Here is a 14,857-nt window from a genome sequence, read left to right as displayed (position 1 = left end):
AACTGATTTCAGACTAACTAGTCTTGTTTCCTATTTTGTATCTCTTGTTTCTTTCTTGAAAGGTGATGTTACAGTTGCTTAATTCCCATCTGCTGGAGCTGTTCCAGAGTCTGGGGAATTTTGGCAAATCACTGCCAGCGTTGCCACCATCTCTGCAGTTATCTCTTTTAGAATCCTAGGATTTATTCCTTCGGGTCCTGGGGATTTGTCAGATTTTAGTTCATAGAAATGACACCAGAGAATTTCAATGTTAATGTTAATTATGTTAATCACCTCGCTCTTATTAGCCTCCTCAGTATTTTGCTGGAATATCAGCCTGGACATTGTGCTTAAGTATTTGGAGTGGGACTTGATCCCACAGCTTTCTGACTCCAAGTTTGAGAGTGCTATCAACTGAGTCACAATGGACACTGAAATGGCAATTTTATTCCAGGAGTTGGAGATCGGTAATAGATGTCCAACTGCAAAGTGTGTCAGCCATTTGATGACTTTCAATGTAACGGGTGAGAAATTGGGCTTGGTGGCACCTAATATTTGGGCACTATGATTTCCGTTAAAAGTTCCAAATAGCATCCATATCATGCATGCACACCTTGGTATAAATCGCACCAGACCCTGTATTGTTGCAAGTATTAGTCCGCGCATGACGAACGTTCCTTGGAAATATGCAGAATGTGCAATACTCATTTGACGCCAGCGGTGCCCTTTTGGAGCTCAACACTCCAGAAAATGCCCTCTCTTGACCTTGCAGAGCCGAACACACGTTTAGCATCAGGAAGCACCTCGCACCAGCACTCTTTAAACAGATCAACAAATTACAGGTTAGTGGCTTGTTGATTTCCTCTGGTTGGTGCTTCAATTCTACAAACTTGTGGTGCTTTCTATAGTTATTTGAAGTTGCGGAAAAGTACAATGAATAGTGTGGCAGGTGCTGAAGAACTTTTTGCTGACTTCAAGGCTTCTGCACAGTCGTTCCTGGACATGCACACACTAGCCGGCATTTTCCCTGGAATGCAGCAGACTGGGAGTTTGGAGAATGAACAGCGGTCAAACCGAGCATGACCAGCTGTTGGAAGAGGGAGAAGTGCTATCTCCGAGGCCACATCCATCCAGAGTGTTAAGTGAACAATTCTCCTGCCCAAATCTGAGAAACAAATGTGTGCATTGTCTGCACTTCAGTCAGGATGGCATGGGGGCACAGTGGTTAGCACTGCTGCCTCTCAGCACCAGGAACCTGGGTTCGATTCCAGCCTTGGGTGACTGCATGCGTGAAGTTTGCATGTCCTGCCTGTGTCTGCAGGGGTTTCCTCCGGGTGCTCCGGTTTCCTCCCACAGTCCAAAGATGTGCATGTTAGGTGAATTGGCTATGATCAAAGCGTGGGGTAACAGCGATAGGTTGGGGGACTGAGCCTAAGTAGAGTGCTCTTTTGGAGAGTGGTTGCAAACTCAAGTGGGCTGAATGGCTTCCTTCTGCACAGTAGGGATTCTATGGACATGCTCACTGATATCTGCTGTAGACACTAATGCAACCTCAAGAGTAGGGCAAGGACCACCATGCCCATGGTTGTGAAAGTGACCATGGCGATTAACCTTTTTATGGCTTGGCTCCTGTCAAGCTGGATATATTTGCAACATCTCATTGTTTGTTGTCCACTGTTGCTTAAGGGAGGCCATTGAGGCTCTCTCGTCAAAGAGGGCTAACTGCATTTGATTGTCTTGCTGGAGAGAGAGCATACGGCTTCATAAGGACTGCAGAACTTCTCATGATGCAGCCAGTGACTGCACAAAATCCACTGTGGACTCTGCTTATCAAATCTGCCTTGTACCGAAACCAGAAGGAAGTCAGCTCCTTCGTCAACAAGCTGGTGGGTGACGATAGGTAGCAAATCATGTAGCCCATGTACATGAGCACAGCATCCATACAATAAAAGCCATTTGGTGTACCGAAACAATATCATTGTTGTCTGGATCACTCTGGAGGAGCCCTGCGGTACTCAGCAGAACAATGTTGTGGCCTGCTTTCCACAAGCTATACAAGCAGCTGGGGAACAGGAGCATGAGGAGGAAGAGGAGGAACAGTGATGACAACTTGAACAATCCCATTCCAGTTGGCCTTTGCCTGATGAACTGAACCCCAACCCCAATTCCCCACTCACCAACAGTTCTTGACATGGGCTTCCAGGTCTGAGCAAGCCCTGTTTCAAGGTGGTGTTGGACTCCATTATGCTACTTGATGGGGATCGGTTAGCTCAGTTGGATGGCCAACAGCACGGATTCAATTCCCGCATCGATTGAGGTTATTCATGGAAGCTCGGCCTTCCCAACAATGCCCCTTGCCTGAGGTGCAGTGACCCACAGGTTAAATCACCACCAGTCATCTCTCAAAGGAAGAGCAGGTTCTGATCTCCTGGGACTGTGACGACTTTTACATTTGCTTCTTGATATTGACCACATGGTTGCTGGAAGGCTTCCCTATGCACCATGCATTTTGTTGTACTTGCACCTTCTTTTACAGGCTGCACCACGTCAAAGTCTTCATCACCCTCCAGCAGATTGACTTCAGAATTATTCTTGCTCCCTGCCCTGGCTGCAGTCCTTTCCTGCCCTGATATCTCACCACATGTCCCACCTTTGATCTATCGTCTAACATACATGCAATGTCATTATCTGACCAGGTGGCTGCAAGTTTGAAATCAAGTGCTATTGAAAGTAAGAAGCCACAAAGGTAATGGATAGGATGCGGAGGGAGCAAAGTAAAAGTTAAATGCATCTGGAACTTGCAAATCACACAAGATTGTGCAATGAAGAAAGAGGATTAATAATTAATTAATCTTGAATGGTTTCTGGTCTGTCACTGGGTCGTTGTGCAATGTGCAATCTGTTTGAGGTGTTGTTGCTGTCATGGGGTATAACCTGTCAGATGTGGATATGAGGCTTGCAGCAGTGCTAAGTGTGTGAGGGTGAGGTGAAGCCTATTAATGTTAGGTGTAGGTCCTTGTAGAAATTCTTGGCAGGTTATTCATGGGGATGTGGTGATTTGAGCATTGTCTCAGGCTTGTGGTACTGTTATAGGATATGACATTTGAAGATGCATTCATTGGCCTTGACCATTCTTGCACCTCTGCATCCAGGTCTTCTAGGCTTAACACCTGACATTGACCTCCGTAACTATCTGTTCCCATTAACTTTTGACTGTGTATCGAGGGGGGGGGCTCCTTTTCCCTCCTTTTCCCTCCTGCCTCCTCCACCGTGGATGTAGGAATCTCTTCCCCCTTTCACCGCCTCCACCATGTCCTCCAGGGTATCATCCAAAAATATTGGGGCATATTCTCCCCTCGGTGCCATTCTTCATTCTTATCCAGGTCAGGTTCTCTTCAGCCATGACTCCCAGTGCCTGCTCCAACCACAATGCTCCTTCCTGTTAAAATTGCAGGCCAACTTTAGCACGACAGACTAACTCTAAAAGCACTCATGATATTTGCGTTTGCTGATCTGTCCAACCAATGATAGTGCAGTTAGTGCCAGCAGGGTGCAGAGATCAGACAAACAAGCACACAGTAAGAAGTCGGCATTGTTATGGGCCAAGGTTTAGAGAACCCCAAAGTGTATCATGGAGTTCACCTGACCCACAACTTTTAATAGATTGTGGTATGGGGAGCACACGGCCCACTCTACAGGTGTGGTACAGCAGAAATGGAAAAGTATTTTTTAAAGCAAAACAATGTTTATTTTATGAACTCAAGTTAACCTTTTTAAAACATACAGTGACCATCTTAGCAACCATTAATTCAAATACAACCCCCAAAGAATACAACATTAAGTAATCCTTAACAACTTCCCAAACAACATCCAGAAGACAAAAGAAACACCTTTTAACAGAAGCACATCAGGTTTACATTCACTACTGAGAGCATTTATAATTCTGAATTCACCAAATGATCAAGAGATAATCTTTTCATGGCAAAGAGAACAACAGTATACCTGCTTTGTCTGTCTTCAGCTCCAACACTGAATGTTCCCTTCCAGTCGGGGAACACTTCAGCAGTCGAGGACATTCAGCGTCTGATCTTCGGGTAAGCGTTCTCCAAGGCGGCCTTCAGGTCGCGCAACAATGTAGAATCGCAGAGCAGAAACCTATAGCCAAGTTCCGCACACATGAGTACGGCCTCAACCGGGACCTTGGATCCATGTCGCATTACATTCACCCCCACCATCTGGCATGGGCTTGCGAAATCCTACCAACTGTCCTGGCTTGAGACAATTCATACCTCTTTAACCTGGGGTTACCCCTCTCTCTGGCTCTGTAAAGACTTAATTACCTGAAAATGCTTGCATTCAAAGTATCGTCTTGCATCTTTGACTTTGTCTATATATATGTTTCTGGAACCTACCTCTTCATTCACCTGAGGAAGGAGCAGTGCTCTGAAAGCTAGTGATTTGAAACAAACCTGTTGGACTTTAACCTGGTATTGTAAGACTTCTTACTGTGCTCACCCCAGTCCAACGCCGACATCTCCACATCTTTGAGATATTAGTCCTGGTTTCGAGTAGAATCACCTTTAATGTTGCTGGTAAGTTCTTGGTCCCCAGGTGGGAGTTTACAGGTTCACCCCACGATGGCAAAAGTGAGCAGGGATAAAAGATGAATAGATATGATGAACTATCAGGAGGAGATATCAGGGTATGAAAATGAAATGTTTCTGCACATGTTGAAGCTGGGCATCTGCATATCAATTTTCACATGCGTCATCCCCTGAGGAAGGGGAAGAGAGAGGTGAAATATGGTAAAGCTGTTTAATAAAAAACAGTGTGTTATCATCTTTAGTATTGTTACCATTATTATTGGGGAAGGAAATCTGCTGTCATTGCCTGGCTTGACTCCAAACCATTAGCAATGTGGTTGACTCTTAAATGCCCTCTGAAATGGCCTAGCAAGCCACTCCGTTCAAGGGCAGTTAGGAATGAGCCCAGCCAGCGATGCCCACATCCCAAGAAATAATTTTTTTACAATATTCTAGAAGTCAATATGTCACAGGTCATCCACTTTTAAAGGTTTGATGCATAACCTGAAATTCAAATTTCTAAAAATGGGTCTCGATAAGAACTCAAAGTTACCACTTTATAAGTTCTGCTTCACTAAACATTTCTCTAAGTTTGTGGTGGGATATATTTTGTTTAAAGTTTGCCTTGTGACGAAGGTTTTCCAATGGCTTTTAATGATGCATCTCACAGGCGGACGGGTACGGTCATCTGTTTGGTCTGCACCTTAACTCGATCATCTATTGTAAAAGATTTGTGCGCATGTAGTTCTGAGAGCTTGATTTCATATAACACTTTTAGGATGAACAGCTTGCTGAACCATTTTTTACCATCTTTCCTTTTTGTCTCAATCTGTAGGACAAAGGAGAGGTTACTGATGATATCTGTGTTTCTAATCAGCTCTGGGTAAGACCAACAATATCTGTTAGGGGCTTGCCTTCTGATTTGTTTGTGTTCTATGGCTGTTAGCAGCAGAATGCTATATTTCATTTATACTATTTGTAACTGGCTGCTTTTCTGTTAGCGATTATGGGTTTAGTTATAGCTTCAAATCTTTATTAGAAGAATTGAACAGTGCTACAGACTTTACAGGTAATGCGTGAGAGAGGAACCAACATATGTTTAAATTAACACCATTTCCTTGCACTAGAGGAATTACTGCTAAATGAGAAGCTCATCCAGTCATTGGTGTGCAAGTGTGTATACATGTGTATATATAACATGTGTATCTGCATATGTATAATATTATGGATAGTGAAAGGACCCTTGGCTGACATTATGCAATAAAACAAACTCGCCTACCAATTTATAAAACAATGACCAGTTTCCCTGCAGTGTGCTACTCTGCTACACTGTCACACATTTAGCACAAGAACACGAGAAAAGAGCAGGAGTAGACATAGCTCGTTGAGTCGACTCCACTATTCAATATAAGTCATGGCTGATCTTGGGATTCAACTCCACTCTACTGCCTGCTCCTCAAATCTCTTGATTCGCTGAGACACCCAAAATGTGTCAATCCCAGCCTTAAATATAGTCAACGTTGAAGCACCCGCAACTCTGACGTATAAAATTCCAGAGATTCACCGCCCTTTGAGTGAAGAAATTTCTCCTCATCTCAGTACTAAATGATTTTTCCTGAAACAGTGCCCGTGTTCTAGATTCCTAAACCTGTGGAAACAACCTCTGTCTATCCTTCCAAGCCTCTTCAGAATCTTGCATGCTTCAATGAGATCACCTCTCATTCTTCTGGACTCCAGAGACTATAGGCCCAGTTTACTCAGACAGCATGTGAAAGTGCTTGCACTTATTGTGTATTGATGTTAAATTAGGGTGCATGTTGGATTTTTTCTTAAGTATAATACAACATACTAGAGTTTCAAATTGCCATCCTTAACAGTAGTCATATTTATATCGCCTATAATACTGTTACTAGAGAGATAACGCTCCTGCTAGCAGCCTTCTATCATTGAAATTCAAGCACCCTTCCGAGGTAGAGCTCTTGGCTACATGTTGCATTGCCACTGGGCAGAGAGTGACATGTAGTAGCCCCATATGTCTGTGACTAGATGGGTCTTTTTAATCCTACCTGTCCCCTTTAATGTGACAGCATCCTTGGCTTAATGATTATAAATAAGGCTTTGAATTTCTTGCTACGTGGCTGTGAATTATAACAATACAGTTATGGTGGAAGACTGTCTGATCTTTCTACGTCAGTTTAAGTGTATTTATAAATATCTGATGGATTATTTAGGCGAACTTCTGGCATGAGCAGCGTTGGGGATTTGGAGCTCTAAATGTTTAAAGAAGCCGTTAGCTTAAATTTCATAAAATATTGAATCCATTTGCGACTGAAAGTGCTGATGTTGGGATATTCATTGCAAATTTTGATTTGAGCCAGAATGCAGTAGCTATGATAATTATGTCCTTTGAAGCGTCAGATGATCACACTCAATTTTGTATGGTGACCACTGGTAAAGAGCATGCGAGGAGAGCTGAGGAGGATTCCACTTTTATTTAAGTCATAAGTTTTCCCTGAATTAAGCTTTGATTAGGGGATGCACATTTTTTTTCTATTCCTCTTAGAGCTGTGTTTTTTTCCCACAGGATGTGAGCGTCGCCCATTCCTAAATGTTGTATTATCAGTGACTTCTGTTGAGCAAATTGTTTTGCAGTATTTCACACCGCTGACATCCCCATAATGGCTCGTTCTGTTGGTACAATTGTATACATTTCCAGCAATTGCTGGAAAGGGCACTGTTTCTACAATATCTTAATGTTGTAAATATTTGCTTAATGAGAGATTGATCAAGGCAGTTTGTTTCCCCAGTCTCATAAAATATTTTACTAAACTTAAAAGACCAATCTGTTGGTATCTGTAACTTTATACTGTGTGTTGGCTTGACTTGGTTCAGGAGAATCAAATGTTAGGTGAACAATTACATGGGTACCTCCATGGGTTTGACAGTTTCTGCTATTGTATTATTTGCTAGCAGGAAGTTCTCCCAAGAAAGTAAGTGAATTGTGTGGCCCTTTTTAATAGAGGTTCACCTTTCATGTAACCCACACTTGAGGACCACTTTATGCCATCACTGATATTAAACCAGCGACAGGCAGGGCATTCACCACACGGGAAGCCTGAAAAGAAAACCCTTCATAGGTTCACTCTCTGCTGCTAATGGGGTCCCTTGTTCAAAAGCACTCACTGCCTGAGCGAGGGGTTCAGCATTGGGAAGGGAAAGGCCTGCTGAGAATGACCCACCCGTCCTTGCTGTTTCAATTGAGCCAGCAACCATATTTTGTGAGGAGGGAATTCCAGATTGCAGCTAACTTTTAGTGAAAAATGTTTGCTGATTTGAGTTCTGATTAGCCTGGCTCTCATTTTAAGCTTGTATTTTCTTGTTCTGAGTTCTCCATCAGAAGAAATAGTTTCTCTATTGAATCCCTTCATTGTTACTTTAAACAGCCCAATACCACCCTTAAACTTAAGATGATACTGAGCGAGTTTATCCAATGTGCCTTCGTAATTTAATTCCTTAAACCATAGTATAATCCAAGTGATTTATACCCCTGTAAGATGAGTATGTCAGTGCTGAGGATTGGTGCCAAAACTGAACAGGTCAGACCAAGGTTATGTACAACTGAAGCATTGCTTCCACACTTTGGCAGACCAACTCCTTCTCATTAGTCTTTTTGATTACTTATTGTACCCATACACTATATTTTAGTTGTTTTGCTCCTCCATAGTTCCAAGTTTCCCATCAGGAAAATATTCTGATTTATTTTGTATCCAAAAATAGGTGGCCTCATTCTCAGGTGACCCAATGAGGTGCGAAAGCCCCACTCGGCCCTCATTAGTCCACTCTGCAGTGCTTTATTACTGTGGCGGATGCCGGCTTCACGGCGACTCCTTTTCCAGCCTGGAGAGTGCCGTCTCCCGGTATTATCCAGCTCATTGTTCTTATTTCCCATTCTGAAAGCAAATGTGTGGCGACACAGTGCCACACTGGTTACCACTGCTACCTCACGGCGCTGAGGACCCGGGTTCAATCCCGGCCCCTGGTCACTGTCGGATTTTGCACATTCTCCGTGCATCTGCGTAGGTCTCGCCCCCACAACCCAAAAGATGTGCAGGATAAGTGGACTGGCCTCGCTAAATTGCCCCTTAATTGTCAAAAAAAGATTTTTTTAATAAAGCAAATATTAAAGGTGCCAGTGCCACATTAAGATTTCCAGCTAATGAGCGTTCCAGTTGCGCTCTTTTTTTTTTTTTTTGAAAAATATTTTTATGGAACTTTTCAACATTTTTACAACAAATAAACCCAACAATGGCAACCAGATCCCCAAAATGTAAGATAAAAAAACCTCATCTCTGGTGGAATCCCTCACCTGCCCCTCTCAGATCAAATTTCACTGCCTCCAAATACAGGAACTCCATTGCATCCCCCAGCCACACTGAGGCGGAGGAGGGGTGGGAGAAGCTGACCTCCCTGCGAGCGATCAATGAGGCAAAGGCTAAGACATCTGCACCCATCTGCAACTCCGGCAGGTCCAACACCCCGAATGTGGCCTCCAGGGGACCCGGCTCCAAATCCACATGCAGAACTTCAGACATGATGCTGAAAAACAACGCTCATAATCTCTCCAGTAGGACCCAGACCATTTGAACATGATTAACTGGGTGCCTCCCACACCACTCGCAGCTATCCTCCACCCCATCAAATAGTTGGCTCAACCTCACCTTCGTACACCACTTTTAATTGAATCAACCTCAGCCTCGAGCACGGGGTTAAGCGTTGACACTTCACAGCACCTCGCACCATAATCCCTCTAATGCCATCCCCAACTCCTCCTCCCACTTGGCCTTAATCCCTTCCATGGACACCCTGGGGCAAAGGAATAATAATAATCTTTATTATTGTCACAAGTAGGCTTACATTAACACTGCAATGAAGTTAGTGAAAATCCCCTAGTCGCCACACTCTGGCACCTGTTCGGATACACTGGGGGAGAGTTCAGAATATCCAATTCACCTAACAAGCACTTCTTTTGGGACAACAAAATTATGAGGGGCATAGACAGGGTGGATAGTCAGAGACTTTTTCCCAGGGTAGAGGGGTCAATTACTAGGGGGCATAGGTTTAAGGTACGAGGGGCAAGGTTTAGAGGAGATGTACAAGGCAAGTTTTTTTTACACAGAGTGTAGTGGGTGCCTTAACCCGCTGCTGGATGAGATGGTGGAAGCAGGGACGATAATGACATTTAAGGAGCATCTTGACAAATACATGAATAGGATGGGGATAGAGGGATACAGACCCCGGAAGTGTAGAAGATTTTAGTTTAGACGGGCAGCATGGTCGGCACATGCTTGGAGGGCCGAAGGGCCTGTTCCTGTGCTGTACTTTTCTTTGTTCTTTCTTGACTTATGGGTGGAAACCGGAGCACCCGGAGGAAACCCACGCAGGCATGGGGAGAACGTACAGACTCCATACTGACAGTGAGCCAAGCCAGGAATCGAACCCAGTGCGATGCCGTTGCCAGCGTCCGCAGCCCCAAGCCTTTGAAGGAACCCGCATCCATCCGCACCCGTAAAGCTCCCGCCTTCCTACTCCAGCCCCGCTCTGCATTTGCCGGTTGTATGAATACCCACCAAAGATTGTTTGCTTGTCTTAACCGCATCGATAAATATTATGTTCATTTGCAATGTGCTTTGTTTTGTTCAAAAGGAGGAGAATATTTTATTTTAGAAGTCACCGTTTGAATGAATAGGACCTTCAATATGAAGAAAATCAGTAACAATGTTTTCTTATCCTCCAATATGATAAAGTGGTTAGCAGTATGGAAATTGCCTGTCCTGTCTGGCCGAGTTTCTTGTGATGATCAATGTAGTTGCTTGTTTAAATATTTAGCTAATATTAACAAATCGCTAAGTAGCTGTTACCTTGCATGACTGAAGAGCTCAACAATGATGCTGGATGTGTTTTGGAAAGAACTGTTTAATGTGGCTAGGTACAATTTTGTGCTAAGGCAAAACGGTGTGCCATAATATTCAATTTAACTATTGGTGCATCCAGGATTTTTTCTCCACTAAGCCTTTTCTCTTATTTCTCCTGCTCTGCGTTCGCTCATGTCTGTAGGAACCTGTTTATTCCTCTACCTATTCTCCTGCCCTTTCTGCTGCCCATACATGTCAGTACAATGTGCATAGTAACCAGGTGAGCAATGGGTTTTCACCCTTTGCATGAGTTAAAATGCACTCCGGCTATCGAATACTTTGGCGTTGCTCCATCTTTGATCAACCTCTTGCAGGCTTCATATAATCCGCTATCAAAATACTCTTTGGCATTTGAACTGATAGTCAAGTTGGATTATGCATTTAGAATTATTTTCGGTAAATATTATCAGTAATCGCCCACAGAAGGAATTACGATATTGACATTTTATATGCTCAAAAAAAGCTGCGCCTAATGATTTGAAATTGTAAAGAAGTTCATAAAACTTGCATGTAAAAGGTTCAAGTAAAATTTAGCCAACAAGGTTATTTGCAGAACAAAGTTAAACATTCAATGTTGTTGTCGAAGGAAGATTGTTCTGATTGCTTTTTAATGCATGACCTGAATTAATTCAGCTTGAATGGTCAGATCATTTGCCTCTACTATTGTATATTGAGATGAGATGACTAGCTGTTAACTTCAACACCCTGAAGTCCGCCTCTGGCAATTACTGAAAGCTGTACAATCGATCACTTGTCTTTAATGGTGCTTTTGCAAGGAAAACAAGATATTAAACTCTTCATAAGTTTACAACTTAGAAATCTATCGCACACGCAATCTGAACTGTAGAAATTCAGCTTCGTTTTGTTTTAAAAAGCAAAGCCTTTTTAAACGACGAAAAATAAATTTTGGAAAAAAGTAACTTTTAATTTTCCTATATTTTGAAATGAGAAAAGTTTATTTAGCATTGAAAACTTTTGATGAGCTTTGTTGAGCCTTCCGGATTGTGTGCAGGGCCGAGTTGTTTGATCTTGCTTTCTCTCCTTTCTGCAACCCATTTTTTCTGCTCTGTTTTCCACTGCTCTTTTCCTTTCCTTTTTTGAAGGTCACTTGTGGTAGCCCCAGGGAAGCAAGTCCTCAGCTGTTTGATGAGCGCCATCCTTGGAGGTGGAAGGTGAAGGAACACACACTTGTGTCATAGAAATATCATTTTGATGAGTTTCCTAATCTTTTAAAAAAGAAAAACACTGCATGCACGGAACTGTGCTATTAACGAATACTAAACACACAGACAATTGCAGTAAGATCTCTGCACCAAACTGTAAACACTTTATTCTTCTGCAAGAGTTGTTTATATTAAGGACCTCTCAGAAATTCCTGTAGTCACTGTAATGAACATTGCAAAGTGTAATTTGCACTAATGCAAATTCTGAAGGCTGCGATGTTTTCCCTCACAGCAGGTGAATATTCATCTATGAGAACCAGATGTAGGTGTCTCATTAAAGTTCAAATTTTGTTTAAACTTAAATGTACTGCTGCCCTGCTAAACATGATACCACATCTAATAGATGGATCCAACTGAAAACAGAAGAGGGGCGATAGTTATTCAATAGTGTCTCTTGTTGATAATTACTACTTGAAGTAAGTTTCTTGGAGTAGATGAAATAGAATCGAGAATAGGCCATGTATCCCATCAAACCCGCTTTACCATTCAGTAAGATCTTGTTCGAACTTGTCCATCAAATCCACCGTCCCACCCAACCCCATTATCCTATGATTCCCTTTCTACCCAATTTTAAAGCAATCTAAGTCTTAAATATACACAGCAAGTGAGAATCCACAGCCCACAAAGACGGGGGGCTGGATTCTCTGCTGACGGGATTCTCTGTTGCACCGGCAGCACACCCACGCCAGGGGAATTCCTAATGACGTGGGGCTGCCCACAACGGGAAACCCCATTGGCCGGCTGGTGGAGGGGAGAATCCCGCTGCCGGCAAGGGCTCGCCGTGGCAGAAAACTGGTGCGACAGGACGGAGAATCCCGCCTGGAGAATTCCAAATATTAACAAAGTGAAGGAATTGCTCCACATTTCTCCGAAATGTCCTCTTATCCTGGACACGTGACCCCTAGCTCTTCATGTATGGAACGATCTGTCTGGACTGTACGCAGAACATTACTTTTCACTGTACCTCGGTGCACGTGACATTAATTCAACTCGGATCAATCAAATCTAGACTTGCCAACCAGGGGGAAAAACCTCTCAGCATCTACCCTAGGCTATCAAACCTTCTAACAATTTAGTACTTTTCAATGAGATCACATCTCATTCTTCCAATCTCCTGAGAATATAGCACCATTCTGCTCAATTTCTCCACATAGTCGGCATTCTTATCACAAGAATCAATCTAGTGAGCTTTGTTGCAACCAATCAAAAGCAAGCATATTCTTCCTAGGTAAGGAGAACAAATCTGCACAAAGTACTAATCTCATAAACCTATATAATTCTAGCAAGACTTTACTGTTATAGTCCAATCTTTTTTTTTTTAAAAAGCCTAACTTGTCATTTGTCTTCCTAATTGTTTGCTATATGGGATCAATGTCGAGTACTTTGCTAATTTTTCCATTTATGTCATACAATAGACTAGGAACAGAAGTTTATCATGTTACAAAGTAAAATCATAGCTGAAGCATCTAAGAAGTTAAACCCTGTTGGTTCTGTAGATGTGGATATTGGGACCACTTCCTCAACAACTAGCATTTCTATTGTGGTCCTGTTGCTAACTTTTGGTTGGTTCAATTGGCTCTGTTTTATAACCTTTGCTCTCGAGTCACCAGGTATCTTTATGATACCACCACGAGGTTCAAGTTCAAGTAATGATCAATAACTCAATACACCAATTAGTAAGATTCAAATCAAAGCACATTTATTATACACAGTAATCGCTACTCATGCACAAATTCTACGTCTAAGCTACTTCTACAACTAACAGGCCTATACTTCGCTTCGGACTGGCCCACCAGGTCAGGGGATCAAATGGCCTTTCATTCGGGTTCTGAGTCTGCGGGATTCGAAGTTGGTACGGGTTGGTAGCTAGGAGCGCCTGTCTCGTAGCGAGCGTTGACTTAAGACTTACTGGATCTCGGCGGCAGTTGAACCGGTTGGTTCGTGTTGCTGAGTGACCCGGTCAAGAAGAATGATTTGAACTTGGGGGCTAAACTTTATAGTCCCCAGTGGCTTCCCGCCTTTCGGGGCGGACCCTATACCTGGTTCCAAGTGATTGGACTTCGTTCCAATTGCTTGGTTCGATTTCTCCAATACTGGAGCGGTTCCCTGATCGATGGGTGGTCTTGAGGTGTCCGTTAACCTCTTTTGTGTTGGCTCCTGCTGGCGCCGGGGAGTCTGGCTCAGCTTTGTTTGTCCCAAATGTTGCGATTGTTCCCAGGGATCGCTCATCAGTATGTAAAAGGCCTGCACATTATTATGCAGATGCCTGCTTGTCTCGATGCTGTCTGGGCTTTTGCAGAGTTTAATACGCAGTAAACCTGCACCTGCTGGTTTCTGCCTGTGTTGGCTGAATTTCCCTGCAGCCTTTGCTGTTCTCCATTTTACATCGGGAGTTGGCCAACCCAGGTGGCTACAGTCCTCATGCAAGAAAACATTTGGGTTTTACATTGGGAGTAAAAGTTGTTTGATACCAAACAAGAGAATTTGAAGCTGAGCATCTGGACTGTACTGTCTGAGCTTAACCTTCAAAGGATTGAGGAGAGGACACCACTTGGGGGGAAAAAACGTTGAAAATTTTGAAGAAATGGCCTGTATAGCACAGCAAATGTGAATCTGAATGTAGGATCGAGCAATGTGCCAAGGCTCTACAACTCCTGACTAGCTCCAAGGCGGCAGCTGGAGTTGGGCCATGTCAGAGGGTGCAGTTGATTTTGTTTTTCTCTACAGTATGTTGTAGCATTTAATGGGTTCACCCAAGTCTTTCTTGAAACAGCATTTGGCCGATGTAGCAACTCTTTTGTAATTCCATGGAGAAAGCATAACTGGATGTAATCTGCAGGCTTCCAAATGGTATCACAAGTAAATGGTGAAGAGAGGGATACCAAGGATGAATCTATGGAATATACGGGGGTGACTTGTGTGGACAAAGGAGGAAAAGCCAATGAAGTAATGGGCCTGAGTGGTGCCAGGGAAGAGCGTTGAGTGTCTTAACAGTAGTTTTGAAGGAAGTAGGGATAATACCCGGTCAACGCATTGGTGTCCACGAGGCCAAGTGGATTTTATATTTTACTCGTTCATGGGATATGAACGTTGCTGACAA

At 43.2% G+C, this 14,857-nt stretch overlaps 1 protein-coding gene across 14 annotated transcripts in view; it reads left to right on the top strand.

The window, feature by feature from the left end:
• svila (supervillin a) overlaps window positions 1-14,857 on the top strand; it is a 433,091-nt gene that overhangs the window by 318,042 nt on the left and 100,192 nt on the right. For 10 of the 14 annotated variants that reach the window (XM_072508365.1, XM_072508366.1, XM_072508367.1 and 7 more), the window contains 2 exons: window positions 5,398-5,445; window positions 11,638-11,706. The exons of 3 other annotated variants lie outside the window; for them this stretch is intronic. In XM_072508365.1, the coding sequence (XP_072364466.1) occupies window positions 5,398-5,445; window positions 11,638-11,706 (117 nt within the window). The remainder of the gene's footprint in view (window positions 1-5,397; window positions 5,446-11,637; window positions 11,707-14,857) is intronic. One more of the 14 variants, XM_072508361.1, reaches the window with a different exon arrangement.

This window comes from Scyliorhinus torazame, chromosome 6 (genome assembly GCF_047496885.1).
Source record: "Scyliorhinus torazame isolate Kashiwa2021f chromosome 6, sScyTor2.1, whole genome shotgun sequence".
Classification (NCBI taxonomy): Eukaryota; Metazoa; Chordata; class Chondrichthyes; order Carcharhiniformes; family Scyliorhinidae; genus Scyliorhinus; species Scyliorhinus torazame.
This window is presented reverse-complemented; position numbering and strand designations above follow the sequence as displayed.